The 25,474-nt window shown below is 44.5% G+C and overlaps 1 protein-coding gene across 7 annotated transcripts in view; it reads right to left on the bottom strand.

Annotated features, from left to right (window-relative positions):
• Kiaa0556 (KIAA0556 ortholog) overlaps positions 1 to 25,474 on the bottom strand; it is a 170,548-nt gene that overhangs the window by 69,516 nt on the left and 75,558 nt on the right. For all 7 annotated transcript variants that reach the window (XM_031388223.1, XM_031388229.1, XM_031388227.1 and 4 more), the window contains 2 exons: positions 10,609 to 10,873; positions 8,403 to 8,534 (listed from right to left, as the gene is read on the bottom strand). In XM_031388223.1, the coding sequence (XP_031244083.1) occupies positions 8,403 to 8,534; positions 10,609 to 10,873 (397 nt within the window). The remainder of the gene's footprint in view (positions 1 to 8,402; positions 8,535 to 10,608; positions 10,874 to 25,474) is intronic.

Genomic DNA, 25,474 nt, shown 5'->3' with positions numbered 1-25,474 from the left:
GACGATTCCAGGCCCACAGGAGGCAGATCATAGCAGCGAGACAGGGAGGAGGAGGCTGTCTAGCTCATGGCGGGTAAGGAACAGTGAGAGAAAAGGGCCACAGCAAGGCCCCTGTCTAGGCTTGTCTCCAAAGGCCTACTTCCTCCAGCTGGGCCCTGCCTTCCAGTTTCCAGAGCCTCCCAAAATACCACAGACCAATCAAATGGGACCTAGGGGGATGTTTTCTATTCAGACCACTACAGACGATGTGCCTTAGAAAATGGAGCAGACCTCCAGAAAACAGAGCCAGCTAAATCTGTAAAGGGCCTGTTACTGGGCAGCTTTGGAATAGTAGCTCAATATGACAATGAATATCTGCGGTAGGAAGTGGCACCCACCGACAGTTCATCTGTCAGAAGTACTCCAGCTTCCACAGTGAGTCCTCCCTCTGTTGTCGCATGTCCACTGGCCTACAGACTGCCAGACAGCTGTTGGAGATGCTCACATTCATCTCCAAACTCTAAGTGGGAAATGGGGAGGGACTCGTTGAAGCACCCAAGCCTCTCTGCTGAACTCTACCCAGCCTGGCTGCGCTGTAAGAGGCTCCTAACACAAGGCGGCTTCTCCCATGCCTACAGACCTCCCCACCTTGAACACAGGCCACACTGTAATGGGATATCACAGCACTTCTCATAAGATGCAATGCCAGCACACAGGAGGCTAAAGCAAAGGGATTATGAATAACAAAACTACTATTTGAAGCATTTCACTGTAGAGAAATTATTAGGCAGGGATAATCAATGGCTGGCATGCCTGGCTTGTTGAGGCATACTCTAGTTTGTTTAGGGTCTCTCCATGGCAGGTGTTACCTACAGCCCTGTATAATAATTACTTTTCTCTCTGCTGTGACAAATGCATAGTAAAAAAGTAACTCAAGGAATATTGGCTCACAGTTGGAGGGTAAGTCTTTTATAATAGAGATGAGGCAGCAGAAACTGAGACAGTGGCCAACACTGTGCCCAAAGTCAAGAATCTCAGAGGAAAGAGTGTTCTCCCCTTCCCATTCAGCCCATAGAGTAGGGCTGCTCCACATGCAGGGTGGGTCTCCCACCTCACCTAAACCTTTCACATATGCCTGAAGGTTTTGCCTCCTAGGTCATTCTCGATCCTGTCAAGCTGAACCACCTCACTTGAACATTCATCCTTCAGCTGCTATCTTTTCCTGCATCCCTGCTGTATGATTTTCAAGGAAGGCAACTATGAGTCTTCCTATGAAAATGACATCTCTTTCCTCATGGGCGTTATATCTTTCTGAACCACAGATGGATTTATGCCACATGAGCCTGTAAGTACACAGCTTTGCAGTGGCCAGACAAATGGCTAAGGATGGCTTCACCTCCATGGCCAGCCTGCTAGTGTGTCCCAAGGAATTGGCTGGAATGTCCAACTTGCTTGTGAAAGTTGTTCTTGGTTGTCAATTTGATGGTTTTAACTAAAACCCAAGTGACTAGGTACATATGTGTAGGATTTTTCTTATTAAATCATTTGAAGTGAGAGGCCCCACCTCTAGTCAGGATCTGTTGAGGCAGGAAGATATACCATTAATCTGGACCACACCTTCTGGTGGCAGCCTATGTAAATAGCATGGAAGAAGGAAGCTTTTGCTCTTTGCCTATTTGTTCTTGCTGACAAATTCATCCACTGTTGGTATAGCTGGACCACCCTGATAACCACTCTAATAAATCTTCCTTATCTATCTATCTATCTATCTATCTATCTATCTATCTATCTATCTATCTATCTATCTAATCATCCATCCATCCATCCATCCATTCTATCAGCTCTGTTATCTAGAGAACCCTAACTAATACACTGCTCGAAGAAACAAATACCAGGAACAGTTGGTGATCTGAGCTTTATCAGACAAGACCCAGTGATATACATTTTCTTATGTAAGCATGTGATGATTAGTCTTAGTTGTCAAATTGATCAGCCTGGGAGATTGGTGGAACACACCTCCTTGTGATTGTGAGGTGTTTCCTGACAAGTCTAGATCTTCGGAGTTCTGACCCAATGAACAGATTATCTCTTTAAGGAGCTATGATGGCAGTACTGGGAATTGGTGAAAAATAAGGGGTGGGACCTAGTTGAATGAGGTTGATCCCTAGAGACATGTCCGGGGCCTCGATCTTGCACTGGGCTCTTCCTGTATTCCCCCTTTTCTCTGCTTCTTGTCCACTATAAAGAAGTTGTTCTGAGGCACACTCTGGCCACAGTGATGTTCTGCCTTACAATAGACCAGGAAACACAATCCAAGTGACCAGGGAAGAAACCTGAAACTGTCAGCCAAATTAAATCCTGCTTCCCTTAAGTTGGTCCCAAGTGATGAGAAACGGAAGAAAAGCACAGTGCATCTCCTCTGCTCAGCCAGCTGCTTCAACACAATGGCTTGTGTGACTAACTCCAACATGGAAGGAACATGCAGCTGCTTCTGTGGTCCTGACACAAGGACCTTCACAGTACCCGTGGTGTCACTCGGGGAAGGCCCCTTCTGCACTCTTCTCCCTGCCCACAGAGGCTGCAGACTGGCCCAGAAAACAGGGTCTTAGAACTCATGCTGTGACCCAGGAAAGGAACATTCTCCCCCCTTTAGGTTTGCACAGTAGAAAAAGGGAGAGGGGCCTGGAGCCACCAGGAAAATACCTGCCTGCTTGTGTGTGAGAAGTGCTTCCCGCAGTGAGTTTCCTCACCAGCAACTACAGAGGCATCTGAGAACTCTTGGAAACAAATACTTAGGCATTTAATCCACTGAATCTGATAGTATGGGATGGGACACTCCACCACTCTGAGGCAAGTTCAAGTTTGAGAACCACTTAATCTGAGGAAAACAAAACTAAGTTCAGAACAAATAGCCTTCTGATAACAGCCTGAGCACCTGGACCTTACAGGCCTTAGGTTTCACCTGCAGGCAAGGGCCTGAGCACCTGGACCTTACAGGCCTTAGGTTTCACCCACAGGCAAGGTCCTGAGCATCTGGACCTTACAGGCCTTAGGTTTTACCCACAGGCATGGGCTTTTCTGTCTAAATCCTTTATTACCTAAGGCTGTTTGATTTTTCTTTTCTTTTCTTTTTGAGACAGAGTCTCATATAGCCCAGGCTAGTCGCACACTCACTATGCAGTTGGGTCTGACCTTGAATGCCTGATCCAATTGCTTTCACGTCTCAGGTACTGAGATTGCAGGTGTGCACCAGAGTACCCAGCCAGCTTGATATTTTACCACTCGATGTTAATGAGGACTGACTGGAATGTTATGAGACTCTGGACTTTGACATATGGTACTTGTGCTGCAGGTGTTTGGACAGGAACACTAACTACAGGGCTGTCAGCATCCTCTAACTCAACCCATGCTGAGGGTATTCCTGTATTTCTGCAGCTGGTGGCTTATCTGGGAGAAGTGTCTCTGATATAGCACCTTCCTAGATCACGTTGACAATAGGGATGGCAAACTTTCTGCATCAAAGACAAATGTTCACTCACCTTCCAGAAGGCAAGAGGTCTCTGGAAGGGGATTCCAATATTTTTAGAAAGCTTACAGCTAGATACTGAGCAATACAGGCTAGGAGTGAGAACCAGAAACCTTGACAGCAAGAAAAAGGGATGGTGCTACATGTTATTTTCATATTTAATTGACATAAGATCAGTGGTGTGGGCTTAGCCAAACAGAAGGGAATAAGAGGAGAAACAGTTTTAGAGTGTGCAGGAAATAGGTTACCCTTTTAGAATGGCAGACTAGTTCATTAAACAATCGTTCACTGAAGCACAACTCTGGTCTGAATATTACAAAAGTTGGTTTGTAAAAAGGAATCTGAAGACATGGCGAGGGAAGCGACTGTGAAATAGAACAGGGCCAGGAGCAGGCAGGCAGAAGGTGAACACAGCACCTGGGAGGCCTCCTCAAGATACCCATGATGCTGAAAAGAGATGCCACAAGCCAGAAGCTGAGCATGGCTTGTAATGGACTCAAGGGGTGACCTGGGAACAGCCAGGAGTGAGGGGTGTGGGAAGGTTAACAGTGTAGATGCCTCAAAACTACCACTGACTGTACAAAACAACAGCAACAACAATACTAATGATGTCTAATGGGATTAAAAACCTGCAGGGAGTTAAAATGAGTAGTGATAGAATTTAAAATAGGAGGGGAATAAACATTTAGAGCTGAAGGTCTATCCACTAAATTAGAATCGGCAAATGTGCTAATTTAAAGTAGACACTAATAAGTCAAGAATGTACATTACGATTTCTAGTAATGAGTAAAAGAATAAAAGAATGTATAACTAACAAGCTAATATGGAGGGGAAAGAGGAATAATACAAGGCAATTGGTTCAAAAGAAGGGAAGAGTGGGAAAAAAGAGATGTGAAATAGGCAAAACAAATAAAAAACAGATAATAAGATTGCAGGTTTAAACTCAAATATATCAGCAATTACATTAAATGTAAATGGACTAAATGCTCCCATTAAAACACACAGATTGTTGGAGGATAAAAATAAAAGCCAATTGCATCCTGCTTACAAAAAACCCAAACCTTTATATAAAGATGTAAAAAGTTTGAAAGGAAAAGAATGAAAGCAAGATACAGGCCATAAACACTGGCCAAAAGAAACCAAAGGCAAAGAAACATGACACAAGTGACTGAGATGTAACCATAACAATGAAAGGCTCATTTGCAAGAGCGATTGAAGAAGTCTTTTTATATACCCAAACCACAAGTTAACATCCATGAGCAACCCACCCTCAGTGGTATAAACATTCCAGCTCCCTCTGCCTAGTGTTGTGGTGGGAAATACACTTCTCCTGCAACCTATACCCATTACAAAGCCAAGCACTTCATCTGGGGTCAGTCAAGAGACCATGATTCCCCATCCTGAGAGGAAAGAGAGACTCAAACTCCTTTGGGTCTATTGAGAGATGCTGTACCCTGTGGAACTGTCTGCAAAGCCATATATGGCTGGCCTGGTCATCAATCTGCTGGCTTCTGAAGACACCTTTGGCCACTGTGATCTAATTGTAGCTAGAATATTGTAGTAACAAGGTCATTTTTCCACTTTCACTTCAGCTATCAAACTTAAGATATTTGGCTGGTAGGTGAGCCAGGTATACAGGATAGCCTGTGACAAAACAATAACCTTTTATGGTAAATATCTTTAATACTGATAAACTCTTCAAAGTGAGGACTGCATCTCAAACAGCATCTAGGGAACAGCTCCCAGGAACTGTGGGTAATAGGATTTCCTACAGATGACTTGGTAATATGTGGATTCCTATGTGCTTGTGTATTTCTTTGCCATGAAACCAGAAATGTGTCCACCTCAGATACCCATCATTCACCCATGGACTTCTTATTTACCCTTTCCCATGATTCCTCAATCTGTTAGACCATGGCTAAACTTGGGAGAGAAGATTATGAATTAGTTTATTAGGCTCTGTCAAAGTGACAAAGCTGAGATGAATCTTGAATCATACCTTCTAAAAACATGATGGGCTGGACATGTGGCTCAGTGGTACTGTATGTGCAAGGCTCTGGTTTAGTCACTAGCAATGCACATATACTCAAATGAACCCATACACACATGTATGCACACACGTGCATACACACATACACAGCACACTCACACATGCACACACCAACCTATTAGTCCCAGTGTATATGGTTGGGTCTTCATTTGGGAACAAAGGGTCTCAGCAAATGATGATGCTAATATGTGGCCACAGGGTGGATGCAGTGTGTCTGGTGACCACAGAACTGCTAAGTTTGAACACAGAGATACATATCCAGGAGAGTGCCATGATCTGGGTCATTCTGCTACAAACCACAAAGCTATAGAAGATGGGAAAGAGCCTGAAGCAAACTTTCCTGCACCTGTGGAGGATGTTCCTGTCAACACCTTGACTTATCTAAGCAACTGTGCGTGGCACAGTTCAAGGAGCCCTGGAAACAAATCCACTATAGTACTCTATGACTTTAGTTCAAATATGGTTAATTTTTTAAAAGTGTTAATATTAAATATGAATATTAATATACATCTATCACAGCTGGGTTATAGACTGGGGTAAAACATGAGGTTCTATGAAGCTTAGTTTTGTCAATGTGACAATCCTCCTCAATGAGGGACTATCAAGGTCAGGCTGGGCATGTCTGTGAGTGAGTATCTCGATTATGTTAGTTGATATGGGAAGGCCTAGCCAAGAAGTGGGTGGCACCTTCCCTGTGTTTGGGTCTGAACAGTTACAAAAGGAGAAATGGAGCCAAGTGTGAGCGTGCATGCAGTTGTTCTATGCTTTTGACTGTTGATGTGAGTAGCCTCTTCAAGTTCCTGCCTTGACTTCCTTGCCATGATGGGGACCATAACCTAGAACTGTGAGCTAAAATAAGTCCCCTCTTCCTTAAGTTGCTTTTGTCTGGATACCTTATCACAGGTATGGGAAATAAAACTATAGGTTCCTCACCTAGCATTGGAAAAAGTAATTTAAAATAATAATAATAATAATAATAACAATAATAATAATAATAATAATAATAATAATAATAATAATAATACTTTAATGAGCACTAAAAAAAAAAAACTGTAGCAAGTGACCCAAACTTGGGTACTAGGAATGCTGCTGATTATGGCTAGACTGACTGGACATGCTCTATGCAAAGAATAACTTAATTAGAACATGAGGGGCTGCATGGGTTATAAGTAAAAGTGAAGGAGACTCTACAGCCCAGGTTCTTTTATACTGGCTCTGCTGGCTGTGTGATCTTGGACAGACTCCTTAATGTCTCTGTGCCTATTTCCTTTGTATGTGTTGGTAATGCAGTAGCTACTGACTGCACTGTTTGAAGGTGTGATGCTGGTGCAGCTTGCAGGTGCATTTAGGACTTTGTTAGGACTGGTTCTTCATGTAATTACTTGCATATGGATAAAATAATCCTGGCATATCCCCTCTAAGAGTGGAGTCCCAGATGCAGAGGTGGTGGGAAAGAGCATGACCACCAATACGGGACCCCAACTCTGAGACATTTGTATACAGTGGCAACAACAGTAAAACTTCCTGTGCTGAGAAGGAAAGCCATGCCATGGATAGTAAGCCTGGAGCAAAGAATCCGAACAGGCATCATGAGGCCCATTGGGAAGCCACACAGGGACACCACTGTCCCCCACTGCTGCTGGGTTGAGCAGCTTTTCACTTTGTCCCATCAGCCTCCTCCTCCTGCCCAGCTCCTCTCTATTCAAAGTCAGCAAAGTGAAAACTGCTCCTGCCAGCAGACATGCTCCATGTGATCTTTGCCACCTAAAGCATTTCGGTACAGAGCACATCTACGACCCCATCAGCTGCAGAGAGCATGACTGGCTGGCCTTGACTGGGCTGTGGCACATCACAATTACAGGTCACAATGGCCTGAGAGGCTGTGTCCATGCACATACACAAACCCTGGGGCCTGGCTGGCTGATCCTCCACTGTTAGTGGCAGAGATTCAGAACCTGCCCCAACCATGTGACTGCCAAATCTGAGCTTTCCCACTCTATTTTTGCTCTATGGCTTCTCTGGGCCCCCCTCCATTCTCAGAAAGTATTCACTGGAAGGGCAGAGGTAGACTGCTGGTACAGAGGAATCGCCTAGATCCAGCTGTTCCTGAAGGTCATCCTGCCTTTTTACTTCTCAGTTTTTTAATTGCTATTGAAAACAACCTGTCTTGTGGGGTTTTGTGAAGGATGTGTGCATATGTGTGTGAGATATTTTATATGCACACACACATACACACACACACACACACACACACATACAAATCTACAGGTGTATACACATGTGTGGGAGCCAGCTGTTAATGTCAGGTGTCTTTATCACTTTCCAGCTTGATTTTTCTGAATCAGGGTCTCTCACTGAGCCTGAACTAATTGGTGTGGCTAGCCAACCAGCAAGTCCCAGGGATCCTTCTATTTCTGCCTCCCCAGTGCTGGGATTGCCAATATGTGCTCCTACAGCTTTTTAATGGTGCTGGGGATTCAAACCCATGTCCTTAGGCTTGCACAGCAAGCAACTACATCTCCTAGCCCCATGTCTCTTATACTTGCAAGTCTTTTCTTATTACTAGATTTGGTAGTTGTGAACCAGATAATACCTGGGTGCTGCCCTGACTAGACCTCTGGCCACAGACCTACCAGCAGATTAAACCTGCCAACCCTTATAACCATACAGAAAATTCTTCTTCAAAGCCCATTTGTTTTTGTTTTTGAGAATTCTGAATCAAAACATTGGCTCAAGGTCAGCTCAGTCCTCCAAGAAGCGTAAGGAAGAAGCAAGATCATCATGGTGCCCACCGGGAGTATTCACCTCAAGCCCCAACCCACTTAACTCAGGGCCCCCAACACGTACTAGAACAGGCTCTTTCCTGGTCTGGGAACACAGCTGCGGGCTGTGAATTCAGGACTGGCTCTGGTTTGCTGGGGATGAAGACCTCAGCATTCTCCTTCCGCTTAGCAGATAAAATCCGGTCCATTTTATTACCTATGGGGAAGCAATGGATTCTGTCAGCCACTGAGCACAGGGACAGCAGGGCATTTCTCTCAGACATTTGTTTACTATTTGCTCACTTATTCAATCAACAAATATTTATTGAACTTGACTGTGCCAGGAACCTTGCTAGTAGGAGATTTTGGGAATACTGTAGACAGCACTGATAAATAAATGAGACACCTTGGAATAGACACAGGTTTCAGTGTCTAACATTCCAGACACAAGAGGTCCTTCCTAACAAGTGTGTGCACACACAGAGACAGTGACTGTGGTGAAGCACTTGCTCAGAATGTTAGGTTTGTTGGCCAGCCAATGAGGTGCTGCCTTTAAATGGTGCAAGTAATGGTGCCAGCAAGGGCATCTTGGAGATGAGGGGGCATAGTAAGATGCATTCACAGTCCTCAGGGGCTCATTGTCTAGCTAGAGAGGAGAGCTTAACAGATGAGGAAATAGGACACAGACAGAAGTCATGAAGCATGTAGCTAGAGGACAAGGCTGGCAAAGATGCCTAGGGTAGTGATGAAGAGGTATTCTCGTGGATGACTAGTGTATTACCAGGGCCACCAAGGTGGGGCCATCCCAGATTGGGGAACAGCATGTGCAAAGGCTTGATGAAGGCTCGGGAACTGAGGCCTGTCCTGGCTGGAGGTTTAGATGGCAGTCAAACCCACCCTCTTCAGATCAATGTTTCCACAAGAGCCCTTAGCACTAGTGGCACACAGGAGACTTCTGATGCCAGGTGGCAGATGGTATTTTATGAGTTTGTGTGTATTGTGGAGCTGGAGATAGAATCAAGAACCATGGTATCAGGCATGTTAGGCAAGTGTTTCACTCTGAGCCCCAGCCTCAGACCTGAATGCATTTCTGTATCTTAATGTATATGGGAAAATGTATAACTAGCATGTCAAACCTTTGAAGGACATGAAAGACACACAGGTCAAGTGTAGAGAAGAAGCCAAAGGGCACATGAGAAAATACCTAAAGACCCCAAAGGCAGGGACAGTGTTCAATCCCTGTACTCAGGGAACTCCTGCCCTGGAATATAAGCAAACCCAGGAGCTGACTACCCAAGCATGAAGTATGCACTAACATACTCCTTGCTCGTACTCAGTGGGCTCTGGCCACACTGGCCCTTTTCCTGTATTTTGTCACACTATGCTCTGCCCCTCTTCGAGTCCCTGAGAACAGTGCCCTGATGATTTCAGCTACAACAGCCCAATCCCATACCCGCCAGCATTTGCTGGAACTGTCAGAGGTCACCTAGAAGCAGGTGTCCCCAACCACTCATTAGTGGTTCCACTAGTGTTCCCTCTATTTTCCAAGGTTGCTTTCTGTAGAACAGAAGCTGGTGGGCAGCAGCTATTCCTACCTGCCTAGCTTCCTTCTTATCCCTCATGTTCCCCTCAGCCTCACCTTCCCTGCACATGAATAGGTAGAGACAAGACCCCTTAGTCCTGTTAGCTAGCCTGGGTCATCAGCCCCAAAGAAAGAAATTCTGAGCTGGCAGCGATCTGTGGTAGGCTACTACTGTGATTTTTTTGAGAGCCAACCCTGGGCTTTGGGGAGAAAGAAACTGACTTTCTAGTGATACTACAAGGCCATGTATCCTAGAAAGGCAACTGTGCCTCTGAATGCCTGAAAGTCACCTTAGACTGGAACTAAGTTGGGGAATCTGATAGAAGAAAAGCAATAGGAGGCAGGAGAGGAATAAAGAGGGTAGAGGAAAAGGGGTGGGGGTATAGGAGGGAAGGGAGAGAGGACAGGAGAGAGAAGAAGGGAGGACAATGGGCCAACTCTAGCTCTAGCCTTTACAGGTATCCAAGGCCAGTTGGAATGCAAATTCCACTAAATCTCCTACAATACACTGAGGACAGTTTCCATGGAAAGGTCCTTAATCTTTGGAAGTCTTTAGGAACCTTTCCCACTGTAGTACTCAGGGCCCAGCTGAAGTCACTGTTGTTCAGGAATTTACTCTGAGCTGAATTCTAAGCACTGAGGAACATTAATTAATTCCTAGGACTAGATGCTGAGACACTCAGGCCAAGAAAGCTCATGAAGAGCTCACCTTTAGAAGCTGGGTTAAACTCCATCACCACGAGGGTGTCTGTGGTCTGGGGATGCCGGCCTTCCAGTTCCTGGTCCTTGGGGACATCTTTCAGCACTGCATCATGGCTGGGAAGGGGACATTCATCTCTGTTGCTGACTGGCTGTACCGGGTCCTCAGTCTCGGTCTCAGAGAGGACGTCTTCCTCAATAGAGTCGTACTCATCACTGGAGCCGTCCTCTTGCGTCTGGAGGCTTGTGCTGAGTCTCAGACCTTTTCTCAGCTCCTGTAGAAAGCCCAGGAGAGGTGAAAGGTGAGACCTTGTGTGGAACCAAACATGCAGAACCAAAAAACAGCTCCACTCAACAACCAGCAGCATCTTAGCCAGATGCTGGAGTTGCTTTGAGGATGGGAAAGCAAAGATCAGAGGGCATGAACAAGAGGAGTGCTGTGAGGAGACACCATGACCATGGATGGCAACTATAAAAGATAGACTTTACTTGAGGCTTGCTTACAGTTTCAGAGGCTTGGTCCATTGCCACATTTAAGTTTTTTGCATGTGAATTTAAAATGAGCTGGACAACCCAAAAGGACTGATGATGGACACCTAGATGTGAGAGCTGCCACTGGCATGGGCTCAGGAAAGAAGGGACACATAGTTGGAGGAGAAGGCGTCTATCATGTAGTAACTCAGGTTCCACAGGATAGAGCTTGTCAGTGTTGAACCTGGTTATTTAGCTAGGTGGATTTCTAAATGATGGGCTGAGGGGTCTGCTTTCCTCTAGCAGATGAGGAAAATGAAGAGGTGGCAGATAGACCCACAGGAGGACTGCCAGGGAAAGGGATTTAGGGCTCATTTTCTTCTACCCAGCTTGTAGAATATTTACCTTCATGTATGTTATGCAACATGTGTGCAGTGCCTGCAGAGGCCCAAAGAGAGTATTGGATCCCTTGTAACTGGAGTTGCAGATAACTGAAAGCCATGTAGGTACTAGGAATCAGAGCGAGGTCTTCTGAAGGACAGCAAGTATTTTTAATTGCTGACCTAGCTCTCTGGTCCTGTTCCTTGCTTTTTAATAGATGGCTTAGTCCATTTATATTTAGTGTTGTTTTTCTATAGTTGGATTTGTCATTTTACCTTTACTTTCTGTCTTCTGTCAATCTCTCTTTTACTGCTTTATTGAATGTTGCCATATTTTAATTTTTTAATATGGAATATTGCTGTGTTACTAAAGATGGTCTCAAACTCTTGGACTCAAGTGATCCTCCTCCCTCAGTGTTTTGAGGTTTGAGCCATTTTACTTGTCTGACATTTTAGCTTTTTAATAATGATTTTTTTTTTTGCATGCTGGAGAAAAAAAACAAAACAATAGCAAGCTCTCCCCTGTAGTTTGTGGATGCCTTGGGCCACTTTAGCAGAGACTGGATTATCAGGAAATATGAGGGAGAAAAGGAAAGCCCGATAGAGGGAATCCTACAGACATCCATAGTAAGTTTCTGAGAACACTCAGCTACCACAAACACTCAAGAGAGAACTGAACGAAAGCTGCCAGAATGCCAGTCTACTGGCAGGAAGGGGCCCAGTAAAGACTCATCCCCAAACACATGCTGTCCTCCCCAAGGAAGCAAGATTCTGATGACTGCACCAGGGCTGTGAGGGCAGAGTCTGGACCCAGAGAATCACTCCCAGGCCTGGACTGGCTTTCAAAGTGCTAGAGTTTAAGAGATCCTTTCTTCCTCTTGTTGCAAATGTCTGTCTGTTGTTGCACAAGTAAAATAGATGTGAATCTTGTTGTGTGGGGTGGGGGGCATGCAGTAGATAATTGTAGATTTAATAAAAGTTCACAGATGTTCCCTGGCACCTGCAAACATGTGCCCTCCATGTTTGCCAAGATGAAGGATTTGCCAAGATCACCAAGGCAGGCCTGATATAATTATGGGGTAATCATAAGAGAGAGGCAAGAAGAGGAACATCAACAAGATCTAAGAATGGAAACATACATCAGAAGAGAGAGAAGATGCTCAGGTGCTGGCTCTGAATGGAAAGGATGGGGCCAAGCAAAGCAGGTGCTTCTAGGCAGGTTCTTTCCTGAAGCCTGTAGAAGAAACACAGGCCTGCCAACACCTGGAGTTTGGCCGCATGACAGTAAGTTTCAATCTCCAACTCCCAGTACTGTCAGATAAGCTGCTAAGGTGATGGGAAGTTGGAGCAGCAGCAGGAACTCAATATAAATGGTGTCCTTCCTGGCTCCTTCTCTCACTGTCCCACCTGTACCAGTACCAGGGATGGTTACTTAGTAACGGCACAACTATCTAGAGCACAGTGGGTCTTGGTAAATACTTACTGAATGAGTAAACTATGTAGAAGCCTGGGTGCTGATATAGCAGGGATAGGACACACATCTACACCTCAGAGGAGGAGACATAAATGATAGGACCCTTAGCAAGTTAATTTACTCCTCTAAACCACACTTTGACCTTCATCAAACGGCTCACCCTGCTCCTGACACAAGACATTGTGATAATAAAGCTATGGTCTGAACTGGGCATAGTTTCCCTAACAGGATGCCTGGCAATGAGTAGAGCCATTTTAATCACAATGTATGTTGAGAGGCAGTGCTACTGAGTGCTAGTAGGGAGCCAGCAGTGATGCTGCTGGACTTTCTGGAAGGAGCAGACCGCATCCACTTCAAAGAATGATCTGGTCACAGTGCAACTGTGTTGAGGTCAAGAAACCCTGTGAGCAAGCACAGCTTCACCACCAGTGCTCAAAAGATAATGTAGGAATCTTCTAGTTGTCCATGCTGAGATGGTCTGCACAGGCCTCATGGGAGCCACATGAGGTCCTGGCTCATATCATCAAAGCCTGGCTGTTGTGGGTAGTTGGAGGTCAGCAGACTTTCTCTCCAGGGAAATGTGAGTTCCTGGGTGGCCTGCCATTGAACAGCAGGCAGCATTAGCTTTAACTCAGTCTTTTACCACAGACTAATGCTCTGAGCTCTGTACAACACTCAGGTCCTTCTCCTTTGATCTTTATAATAACCTGGTCAGACAAAAAACCTGAAGCCCTGTGATCATTTGAACTTGGTAATAACTCTCAATGGGGTGAGTTGAGCTTAAGCTCCTAGGAAAAATTGTCTCTGCTCATGAGGTCCTATATTTTGGCCCAGTTACTTTTAAAATGAAGAAATGGGAACCGGCCAGGAGGATGATTCCTTCCACTTTTCTTGAAATCCTACTCTGTCCCAGGGCCCAGAACAGTCCCCACAGATATCCAAGACTGAAGCTCCATTCACAGCTAATTCCAGGCATGAGACACTGGGATCCATACAGCCAGGGCCAATGAACAGGATTCTTCTGCTACTTTACCACCTTCACAGGGCTGCAGCTCTACATTTATGTGACTGTAATCCTATATGTATGGAGGTCCCCAAAGAAGAGAGCTCCTCAACTCTTGTACCTTCTCACAGTGATTAAGTGGCAGAGGTGTGTGAACTTCTGCTCTCAGCCACTAGGCCTTCCTCCTAAAAAACCCATAGGTAATGGTGACTGGTTTTCAACATGGCCCACCAACAGGGAATATGATGGGGTAGTTCTCCTTTGATAAGAAAGACAGCCATTCCATAAGAGACCCTCCATGGCCCAGTCTGCTCCTAGGTCACAAACTGTTTAGAGCATAACGCTTATGCTTTAACTTTAGGGCCCACTCTGGTGTGTGTATGTGTTTAAATGTTTAAATACTCGAGACAGAACCCAGGACCTTGTACATGGCAGGTAAGTGCTGCTCTACCACTGAGTTATAACCCAGCTCTTGGTTTTATGAATGAGGGTCTCCCTAGTCATGTGCCCAAGCTCACTGGGATGCTGTGCTAATGGCTAGTCACAGTAGAAACAAGGAGACAAGACCTCTGCCCTTACCAGAGCATACAGTGTGCTAGGTGAGTTGGCAGAAAAAAAGCAAAAGGTTCCATGTCAGTTCATTATTTACTAAGCTAATGGATAATTTAAGAACTCAGGCTATACTCATAGATTGGTGCCCAGTCCAATTGTCATCAGAGAGAGACATCATCCAGCAACTGGTGGAAACAGGTGCAGAGACCCACAGGCAAATACTAGGCAGAACCAAGGGAAACCCAACAGAAGACAGGGAAAAAGGACTATAGGAGCCAGAGGGGTTGAGGACACCATGAAAACAGCACACAGATTTAACTAAGCAGGGTCCATAGGGGTTCACAGAGACTGTACTGACAGTCATGGAGCCTTCATAGGTCTGTGCTAGGTCCTCTGCATATATGTTAGGGCTGTGTAGCTTACTGTCCTTGTGGGACTCCTAACTATGTATGTAGAGGGGTGTCTCTAACTCTTTTGCCTGCATTTGGAATCCTTTTCTCCCTATTTGGTTGCTTTAACCAGCCTTGAGATGAGGGTTTGTGCCTAGTCTTATTTGTTAATTTGTGCCATGTTTAGCTGATATCCCTCGCAGGCATGTTCATTTTGAGGGGAGGGAGAGAATAAAAGAGGAGTGGATCTGGGGAGAGGGGAGGTGGGAGTGGGCTGGGAAAAGTGTGGAGGGAGGGGAAACTGTGGTCAGGATGGAATGCATGAAAATAATAATTTTCTCAAAACTAGTATTTTTCATGGCAAATAACGTGAATTTCAATAATGCCTCTGTTTTAGCCTGCTTTCTTTTTCTTCTGCAAAGTCAATGTAAAGACCATATTATATTTACAAGTGCACACACGCACACATGACTCTACATGGTTGTTCTTTTTCACTAAGAAAAAGATTCCATTTGCTCACAGGAGGTGAGTGACCTAGGGAACTTGGGATGCTCATGTGATCGGAAACCATCTGTTCCAGGGGCAAAAGGGAACTGAGCTAAGAAGCTGCATCTCCCTAGAGAGGAGCCCATTCAGACCTTCCCATCTAGAGAGCAGGACCTTGGCTGGAAGGATAGCTTTGAAAGCCAGTCTTGCCTGCCTGCATTTCAAAGCAGTGCCCTGCTGTGGAATCTATGAGGGGCTTTGAAGTTGTCACCCAGAATTATCTCTGGAAAAAACTTACTTTATACTTTGCTTTAAAACTTGGTTATATTCAATTTCAGTGTTCAGTGTTTCAAATGCTAAGTTCAGAAGCATTCCACCAAAGCCTTCCATGTAGGGGCCAAGGTACAGACATCACAGGAGCTGAGCTGAGGACTGAGCACACAAAATGCCCTCCCCATGGGGAGCTGGAATGCTTAAGGGATCACATGCTGCAAATAGAAGGTGTGGCTATAGAAACCACTACTAAAACGTAGCCAGGTCTTCATGTCCAGGAGTACAGTATCCTCCACAAGCCTCCTCTCTCTTCAGGGCTAAGAGGGAAACTAGGTGACTATCAAATGCCAAGGTCTCACAGTGACAATAACAACATCCATGTTATCAGTAACAACTACAGCAGTTTTAACTGCCAAGCTGCTGCTTGTATATCATATATCAGCTAAACTCTCCATGTACCTCATTTTAGCCCTCTGGTGCAGTAGATGGCATCATTATGGCTCAGTGGGATGAAAGACAAGCCCAAGGTCACATAGCTGGTAACAGCAGAGCCAGTGTTCAGATAATAACTGGCTGGGTCCAAGGCTAGGCTACTGACCACAGCACACTGATTCCCTGCCAGGAACCAATACAGAGCAGCTGGTCTCCAGAAGAACTGAAGGCATGTGCTGGATGACTACTGTCATTGATCAGCAGGAGACTGGTAACCTTTGACACAAAGCTGCCAGGAACCAGTATATGTCTTAAAGTCTATGGTATACTCTGGATGTGGAACATCTCACACAAAGCTGTGATTTGAACCCTTACTCCCTAGCCATGGCACTCAGAGAATGGATAGACACTCTGAGGGAAGCTTTGTAGGTTATAGCCTGGCCCTGGCTTCAGCGCTGTCTGCCTCCTAGTCTGCTTCCATGTGCACAGCCTGCCCCGTTGCATGAATCAAGCCAGTCCACTTTCCTTTGATGGAATGACACTTCTAGACCCATGAGTCTTTTTCTGAGGAAAGTCCCTAAGATAGCACACAATGAGCATGAGTGGATGAAGCATATACCCTGGACTACCCTTAGGGAAGGGAACGAAGCTAAATTCATTCACACCACCCTACTGGTCCCGAAAGGCTTTTTATCCTGCACTGGTTGATATATTTGTTCATTTATTTACCTAAGAAATATTTTGGGGGTCAGTAAGGTTGCATGGTGGGCAAAAGCAATTGCCACCAAGCTTGACGACCTGAGTTTGATTCTCAGAACTGACATGGTAAAAGGAAAAATCCAATTTGCACAAATTATCCTCTGACCTCCACAAGTCTGCATGCATGAGTATGCATATACACACAAACATAAATAAATGCAATTTTTAAAATTATGAAAAGGAGCCAGACAGATGGCTCGGGGGCAAAGGTGTTTGCACCAGCCTCATGACCTAATAAGGTCAATTCCCAGAACCAACTAGAAGGAAGAAGCCCACTATTACAAGTGTTCCTTGGATCTCCACACGTGGACACAGCTGTATACTTAAATAAACAAATGTAAACAAATTAACTAAAAAATAAATATTATATCTTAAAAGCAGATACAGATGATAAAGGCAAGGAACAGAGTGATAAAACAGTAGAGAGGAAGCTTCTGTTCTCACGAGTCTCCTGATAGGGCAACAAGGACAGCCGTTTGATAAGAGACCCTCCACAGCCCAGCAGCAGCTCTCAAATCACACACTTAATAGGACATGACTTGTGTGTGTATGTGTGTGTGGTGTGTCTGTGTGTATAGTTGTGGTATGTGTGTGGTGTCTGTGCGTGATGTGTGTCTGTATGTGTGTGTGTAATATATATGTGTAGTTGTAAAGTGTGCGTGTGTATGTGGAGTGTGTGTGTGTGTGTGTGTGTGTGTGTGTGTGTGTGTGTGTGTGTTTAAATGCTGAGGATGGAGCCCAGGACCTGGTACATGGCAGCTAAGTGAACTACAGATTCAGCTCTTAGTTTGATGAATCGGGGTCTCACTAAGTTTCCCGAGCTATCTTTGGACTTATCATGTAGCACATGGCCTAGAATTTGTGATCCTCCTGGCTCTACTTCCTGCTTTCTGGGTTTATAGGAATGTCTCACCATGACAAGGTATACTTTGTACATTTTAAAATCATATTCTTCTATATCACTTTCCACAGAACTATGACTAAGAAATTTTTGAATTATACTATGAATGATTCAAATATTGTATAAGGGATGAAAAGTAGGCTCAATGAAGTGCTTATCATGCAAACATATGAACTAGAGTTTGGATCCCAGGATTTACAAGGTAAATTCAAGGTAGCCAACTATAATCCCAGCATTTGGGAGGCAGAGACAGGGTAGAGATTAAGATAATCAATGAGCTCTGGGCTCAGAGACTCTCAGTGAGCAAAGTGGAGAATGAATGACCAAGGAAAACATCTGCTGACAACTTTGGGCCTATACACAAACACATACACATACCTACACATATGCATGCACATAGATACACAGACACAGATATATACACACACATGTGAACAAGCAAATATACATGTATATCCATAATACACATATGTACTCATGGATGCACACATATGCACATATACCTACACACATGAGCACCCACATATATAAACATGCATACATATATATATATATATATATACATATATATATATATATATATATATATATATATATGTAACATACACATATACAAGCAAAAAACCTCAAATAAATATTATACAACCTTTATAGTTTTCTGGTGTATTTTGCCACCCCTAGATTTTCATTGATGAATTTATTTTCCATGCTAGATGTACTTAGTCCAGCACTAAAGGTAAGCCAATGTGTCTTAGAAAGCAGGGTGGTAGAGGTGAGAGACCAGCAGCTCAGGGAGCATGTGGTGTGAATCTGTTGGACCTGACCTAACCAGGAGCCCCAGACAAGCCTCTCAACATCACCCATCCCGGCATCTATGCAGAGCCTGTGCACAGCAGGGGCTAGCCGGAAGACCCAGGGACAGGAAGCTGGATAGGGCTGGACAGAGACCAAAAGAGACTGCTGCCAAGGAACGGCTGGGGACTTCTGAGAAACACAGAACACATTCCTTGAGAACTGGAGGCACAGAGAGCCACAAGCCAAACTCAGCAGAAGGCTGCTGTGCACACTTGTGTATGCATACAGCTGAGTCAACCAGGATCCAGCAAGAGGCTGCCTTCCAGCAGGCGACCATAGCTGCTTTGGGGGGGCATGGGAAGCTAACGTGTGGGCTTAAGGACAGGATAGCAGATCAAAAAGAAATCTTCCCAAGGAGAAGCCAAGGTTCCCCACCTTACAGAACGTGTAATAGTCACACTCAGGCCCTGCTCCCTCCCCTGGTAGCAGGAAGAAGCAAGGACGACCAAGAAGAAACAGATGCTCTGGTGATTCAGCCCTTTGAAAGACAGGCAACAAACTTTGATTAATTTAATTACAGAAAGAACTAATACTCAGGGAAGGAGAGCTTGACAGGAGCGGTGGACGCCAACTGTAGAAGCCGGGAGACTGTCATCCCCAGAGACACGCACAGGGAACTCATCCATGAAAAAGAAACAGCTAGCAATCTTACAACTTTTAATTTCATCATTAACATTTCTAGAAAGATAAATTAAGTCGGGAAGAGCACCAAAGGGTGACTAATTAAGTATGCTAAAATAATGCCAAGTGACTTTATAAGAATACAGTGCCCAAAAGACAAAAAGAAAAGCTCCATACAGAATCTACTGAGTGGAGAGGTCTAGACAATATTGTCCAAATCAAGCTCCAGAGAACAAATATTCAGAGAGAGCAGCCTCAAGTATTCTGCTTTTCTTCATTTTTTAAATGTTTATGTGTATCAGTGTTTCCCTGCATGTATGTCTGCACATTACATGTGTCCAGTGCCCATGGAAGCCAGAAGAACATATCTAATCCCCCGGGACTGAAGTTACAAATAGTTATGAGCTACCATGTGGATACTAGGAATGGAATCCAGGTCCTCTGCAAGAGCAGCCAGTGCTCTTAAACACTGAGTCATCTCCCCAACCTTCTCACCTACCCTTGATGGGACCAAGACACCGACCTGATGTATTCATGTAAATGTAAGGTACACTTTACGCAGAGTCATCCTGACATAATCATACACAAAAGGACAAGGATCTAAGCAAAGAACGCAAAGCTTAAGAGAATTAAGGGGAAACAGACCATTTGTGAGAATCAGCCTGACAAAACAATCCAACAGCAGAGACCTATGGCAGGAATCGGTCAGTGAGCATCACGTATTTTCCGAGATGGAGCTTGGAGCTCACTGATTTGCTAAGCTGTCTGGCTGATGAGCCTCACAGAGCTTCTTGCCTCTGCATTGCTGATAATGGCACTGATCTTTTTGTATGGTTTCTGCAAGCAGGCTCAGAGCTTACAATTTTTTTTTTACATTTAATTTTATTATTTTACTAATTCACTTTACATCCCACTCATTGCCCTTCTCTCATTCACCCCTTCCCACAATCCTTCCCCCATCCCCATCCCCTTCTCCTCTCAGAGGGTGCCCCCCACAGGGGTGGGGATGGGGAATCCCCTCACCTTGCCACTCCAAGTCTCTGTAAGGCTAGGCACGTCCTCTCCTACTGAGGCCAGACAAAGAAGCCCAGCTAGAACAACATATCCCACAGACAGGCAAGAGCTTTAGGGACAGTGCCCCCTGCAGTTGTTCAGAACCCACATGAAGACCAAGCTAAATATCTGCTGCATATGTGCGGGGAGGCCTAGGTCCAGCCTGTGTATGTTCTTTGGTTGGTGGTTCAGACTCTGAGAACCCCAAGGGTCCAGGTTAGTTGACTCTGTTGGTCTGCCTGTAGAGTTCCATCCCCCTTCAGGCCCACAATCCTTCCTTGTACTCTTCCATAAGAGTCCCCAAGCTCCAATCCACTGTTTGGCTGTGGGTGTCTGCATCTGTCTGAATCAGCTGCTGGGTGGAGCCTCACAGAGGGCAACATGCAGAGCTCACATTTTTAATAGCACTCTTGGGATTCTGATGTGGGCAGTTGAAGACCAGACTTAGCAAGTTAAATGACACTATTGCCAATCTGTGATAGAGCACTATGACCAAGGCAACTTGTAGAAGAAAAAGTTTATTCAGGCTACCATTCCAGAGGAATAAAGAAGAGTTTACCACTCTTATCACTCTTATGGCAGGGAAGCATGGTAACCAACAGCGAAACAGCTGGAATATCAAGCTGAGAGCCCACATCCACATCTTGGCTGTTAGCATGAAGCAGATAGAGAGAAAGAGAGGAGAGGGAGAGAGAAAGAAAAAGAGAGTGTGTGTGTGGGGGGGAGAGGGACGAAGGGTGAGTGCACACGCATTAGGAACTGCACTAGTCCACCTCTAGTGACATGCTCCTTCAACAGTCTTCCCAGACAGTGCTACCAACTGGGACCAAGTATTCATATCCATGAGTCTATGGTAGACATTCTCATTCAAATCACCACATAATTTGATTGAATTTAATAAATATGTGAGAACTTTGCACCAAAAAGAGAATAGTTAGCCCTCTGAAGTATCATAGAGGATTCATAAAAATGAACTAACTGGTGGCCACAAATCAGATCTCAGGAACTTCCAAAGCCAGGAAATCAAACAAGTTACCCAATTAGAAATTAACAGCCAATTAGAAATTAACATGAAAGGCAAAATTAGAAAAATAAAATCTACTTAGAATGTTTAGAAAATCTTTAAAATACAGAAGAGGAAAACCCTTCTAAAGTCCCAAGTTTATTAGAAACAAATGACAACAGTCCTACAGTGAGGTGTGCAGGGTAAAGACAAACTTCTGCCTAAAGGAGAACTCATCTGTTCTACCACAGAGAACAGGGCTGTGGCAGTTTAAATAAGAATGGCCCAGGATCAGGAGTTGTGGCCTTGTTGGAAGAAGTGTGAACTAGGATGTAGCTCTTAGCCACTGCTCCAGTGCCATGCATGCTTCCATGCTCCTTGCCGTGATGATGTAACTCTGAAACTGTAAGCAAGCCCCAATTCAATGCTTTCTTTCCTAAGAGTAGTCTTGGTCACGGTGTCTCTTCACAGCAAAGAACAGTGACTAAGACAAGGGCTGAGAGGAGGTGAACAAGGAACTTGTGCATCTAGTTAACAGGAATAGGAGCAGAGAGCTTGAACAACCAACTAAACCAAATGTTTAGGGAAGGGAGAAGTAAAGGCTAATGACAGGAAATAGAAATCAATGAATAAGCTGAATGGAGTTCACATGGCCCAATTCACTCAATCCAGCTAAAAGCAGAGAGCTCTTCATAATTATCAGGTTCACTTCTAGATTGTTTGAGTCTTTCTAATGAGAAAGCATTATACATTAGCTGTTACGTAAAATGACAGAAAGAATGCAAAATAGCTAAGAAATTCTAAGTAGGATATATATATATATATACACATATATATATGTGTGTATATATATACACACACACACACACACACGCGCGCGCGCGCGCGCGCACGCGCGCGCGTGTGTGTGTGTGTGTGTGTGTGTGTGTGTGTGTGTGTGTGTGTGTGTAAGTCAGACCATTTATACTATTACTGACCAAGAGGTCATTCTTTATTGTTGGTAAATTGGAAAAGCTGCTTTAGAGAACCACATTCCACCTGGCAGCTTCATTTGCATAAGTGTCCATAGGGTACTGGGAGGCCATGTGGCCCTTTCTGGATGCCCCATTAGTGTAAGTTCAGCATCACTGTGCATGTGCATGTATCACTCATGCCCAGCACTGTACCAGCCCTGCCCTAGTGGCCTCCTGTTGCTGCCCCTCTGGCCAGCCTAGCCTAAGTGTCCTGGGTGTCACAGAGGCTAATTCTAGTGCTAGGAAAAAGAAGATCCCCCTCTTTCACCAAACCAGCAAAGCTTTCAGTCTGAAATAAGAGTCGTAAGTTGGTGTTAAAAGAGCCAGATCTGGCCAGCAGGTATTTTTGTTTGTTTTGTTTGGAGCGTAGAAAATTAGGAATAAATTAACAACATAAAAAATGGAAGCTTTCTGGATATGCAGCAGTGGCTTAGTGGCTAAGAGCACTGGCTACTCTTTCAGAGGAACCTGGGTTCAATTCCCAGTACTTGCACGGCAGCTTACAACTGTCTAGAACTATGGTTCTAAGAGATCCAATGCTCTCTTCTGGCCTCTGAGGGCACCACACAAAGGTGTGACAGACATAACATGCAGCCATAATACCCATATACATAAAATAAAAATTTTTAAATTTTACAAAATCAAACAAACCTCTCATCAGCTATGAGCCTTGACTCCATAGTGCCTTGCATTTGTATGGTGACAGCTGATGATGGCTACCCTTGCCAGTTCCCACCACTCCTTCCTCGCCTTGATAGAGTGATGATTTAAAATGTATTTTAAGAACACCTATCCCAAGTCCAATATTTTAGGAAATAAGCTACATTTTCCCACTATCTCTACTACTCTAAATAGGACAAAAAATTCAATTTTTAAAAAAAGTTAATTACAGTTATTCACCTATGTGTATATATGTGAGGAGTAAGGGATACATACATACCATGACATGCATGTGGAGGCCAAAGGACAACATACAGTCAGCTCTTTCCCTCTACCATTTAGGTCTCAGGGATCACACTCGGGCAATTGCCTTAACTGCTATGCCATTTTGCTGGCCCCTCTTTACAATCTTATATCCCCTTACTAAGAGTTTGGAAGATATTGTCCCCATAATTACATCAAGGTGATGCAGTGTGGCAGTGTGCCTCATGAACACCTGTGCTATTCCTTCCTTCCTCTCACAGACCCAACTACCCAGTTATTCAATTCCCTTGCTTAATAAAGATTTGTTTTCAAGCTAATGTAGAGAGAATATCTTGTACTGAATGGAAGCAACACTTATCAATAAAATGCTGTTGGTCAAAGAGCTGAGGCAGGGGAGGGGAATTCTGGGATTGCCTCAAACACAGAAGACGGTCGTTTGAAACTGAGGACCAGGTAACCAGCCATTAGAATAAAATAAGTGGGTGATTAAGATATGAACTACTTGGAGAACAGAGCAAAGCCATTGCCTAAGCATTTATTCATATATAAGAAGTCTCAGAGTCATTATTTCTGGAAACAAAGTGGACTGGAGGAAAAACAAGAAGTTACAGATGACTTCTACTACATACTGACTATGCAAGGCAGTTTTCTATAGTCCAAAACCACAGCTGGGCGTGCACACACTAATCCCAGCACTCAGGAGAGGAGGAAAAAGGATCTCAGTGAGTTTGAGGCCAGCCTTGTCTACACTGTGAGTTCCAAGACAGTCAGGGTTATGTGGGTGGTGAGACCATGTTTGAAAAAAAAAACCAAAAAGCAAAACCCAATGAAGTACAAACCATACCAGGCAACAAGACAGATCTGGGGTCTGGGAGTGGGAGTTGTGTCTACCTGCCAATAACCTATAGGATGGCTACCCAGATGAGCCACACCTTGTGCATAGCAGGTCTTCTCTGCTACTATAGAGTCTGGAATATGAGAAGATGTTCTTCTACAACCTAGGAGCCTCAAGCTCAGAGATGTCAGGAAAAGGAAATACTTAATCCACCCCTTCCTGTTGGAAGAGGAAATGGGGCTCCAAAGGAAGGTGACTTAGCCAAGGCCTTTCAAAGGGTTAATGGAAGGTCAACTACTCTCTTAGGCTTGGTGAGTTTCCATCATGTGGTGTCAGGCAGGCTTCAGGCAAACAGCAGGCACAGCTGGGTTTGTCATGACATCCAACATGGAGTAGAGATCAAGGAAAGCTTCCAAAGAAAAAATGGAACAGCAGCAGTGATGCCTACAGTGGGCCAGGGGCTCAGCTGAAGGCTGGGGTGCTGAGGCTGCTCTGCCTCCCACTGTTGTGGCTGTCCTTACCTTGAATTTCTACACTTACTTTTCAGGCCTTAACTAATAATGTACTTCCTACCCAACTCTATCTTGTTGGCATTGTTTCTTTGTCCTTGTGGTCTGAACTGTGTTTTTGAATGTGACAACCAAAATATATTTATTTATCAACTTAGTGCTTGAAGGCTAAGGTAGACAGATGGTAAGTTCAATGCCAACCTGTCTCAATACGCCAAATGAAAGTGAATTGTTTTATGTGAAAATAATTATTTGGGGCTCTCATTGAACATAGGCCTTATGTGTGCTAAGCATGTGCTTTACCATCACCACCACTGCCCACTCTGTTTAGTTCAGCTTTGACCTTGTACAAGCCATGCTTCCTTCTCTGTGCACACTGGAGTCCACCAGCCAAGAACTGCTACATCTTGTAAGAGTTTTCATCAAGTGCAACATTCCTGCCTTACAGAAAGCCATTACAGTCAGGCCTCCACTCCCTTGCTCTCCCATGAACTGTCTTATTTTCCCCTTTCCCCACTCCCCTCTGAAAGCTCACTTCTATATATTCTTTAAGTTACCAGATTCCAGGAGCTGGAAAGATAGCTGGGCACTTACTACTTACTACTCTTGCAGAGGGCTCAGGCTCGGTCCCCAGCATCCACGTAACAGCTCGTAACTACCTATAACTCCAGTTCCAAGGGATCCAACATCTTTTGCTCATCTGGGCTCTTTATGCATGTGGTCACATGATGCCCCCACCCTTACACATACATAATCATCTTTGGGGGAAAAGGCTTTCTCCAACCTACCTGTACAAACAGGATGAGGACACAATTTCCCTCTCAGCTGAAGGTCCTATCTTTAAAACTTATTGAAGCTAGGTGGTGGTAGGACACTATATATATTTTTTTCTTTTAGATATTTTCTTTATTTACATGTAAATTTCTCCATTCCCAGTTTCCCC

Source organism: Mastomys coucha, unplaced genomic scaffold (genome assembly GCF_008632895.1).
Source record: "Mastomys coucha isolate ucsf_1 unplaced genomic scaffold, UCSF_Mcou_1 pScaffold21, whole genome shotgun sequence".
Classification (NCBI taxonomy): Eukaryota; Metazoa; Chordata; class Mammalia; order Rodentia; family Muridae; genus Mastomys; species Mastomys coucha.
The sequence above is the reverse complement of the archived record's forward strand: the minus strand, read 5'-3'. Positions and strand labels throughout refer to the sequence as shown.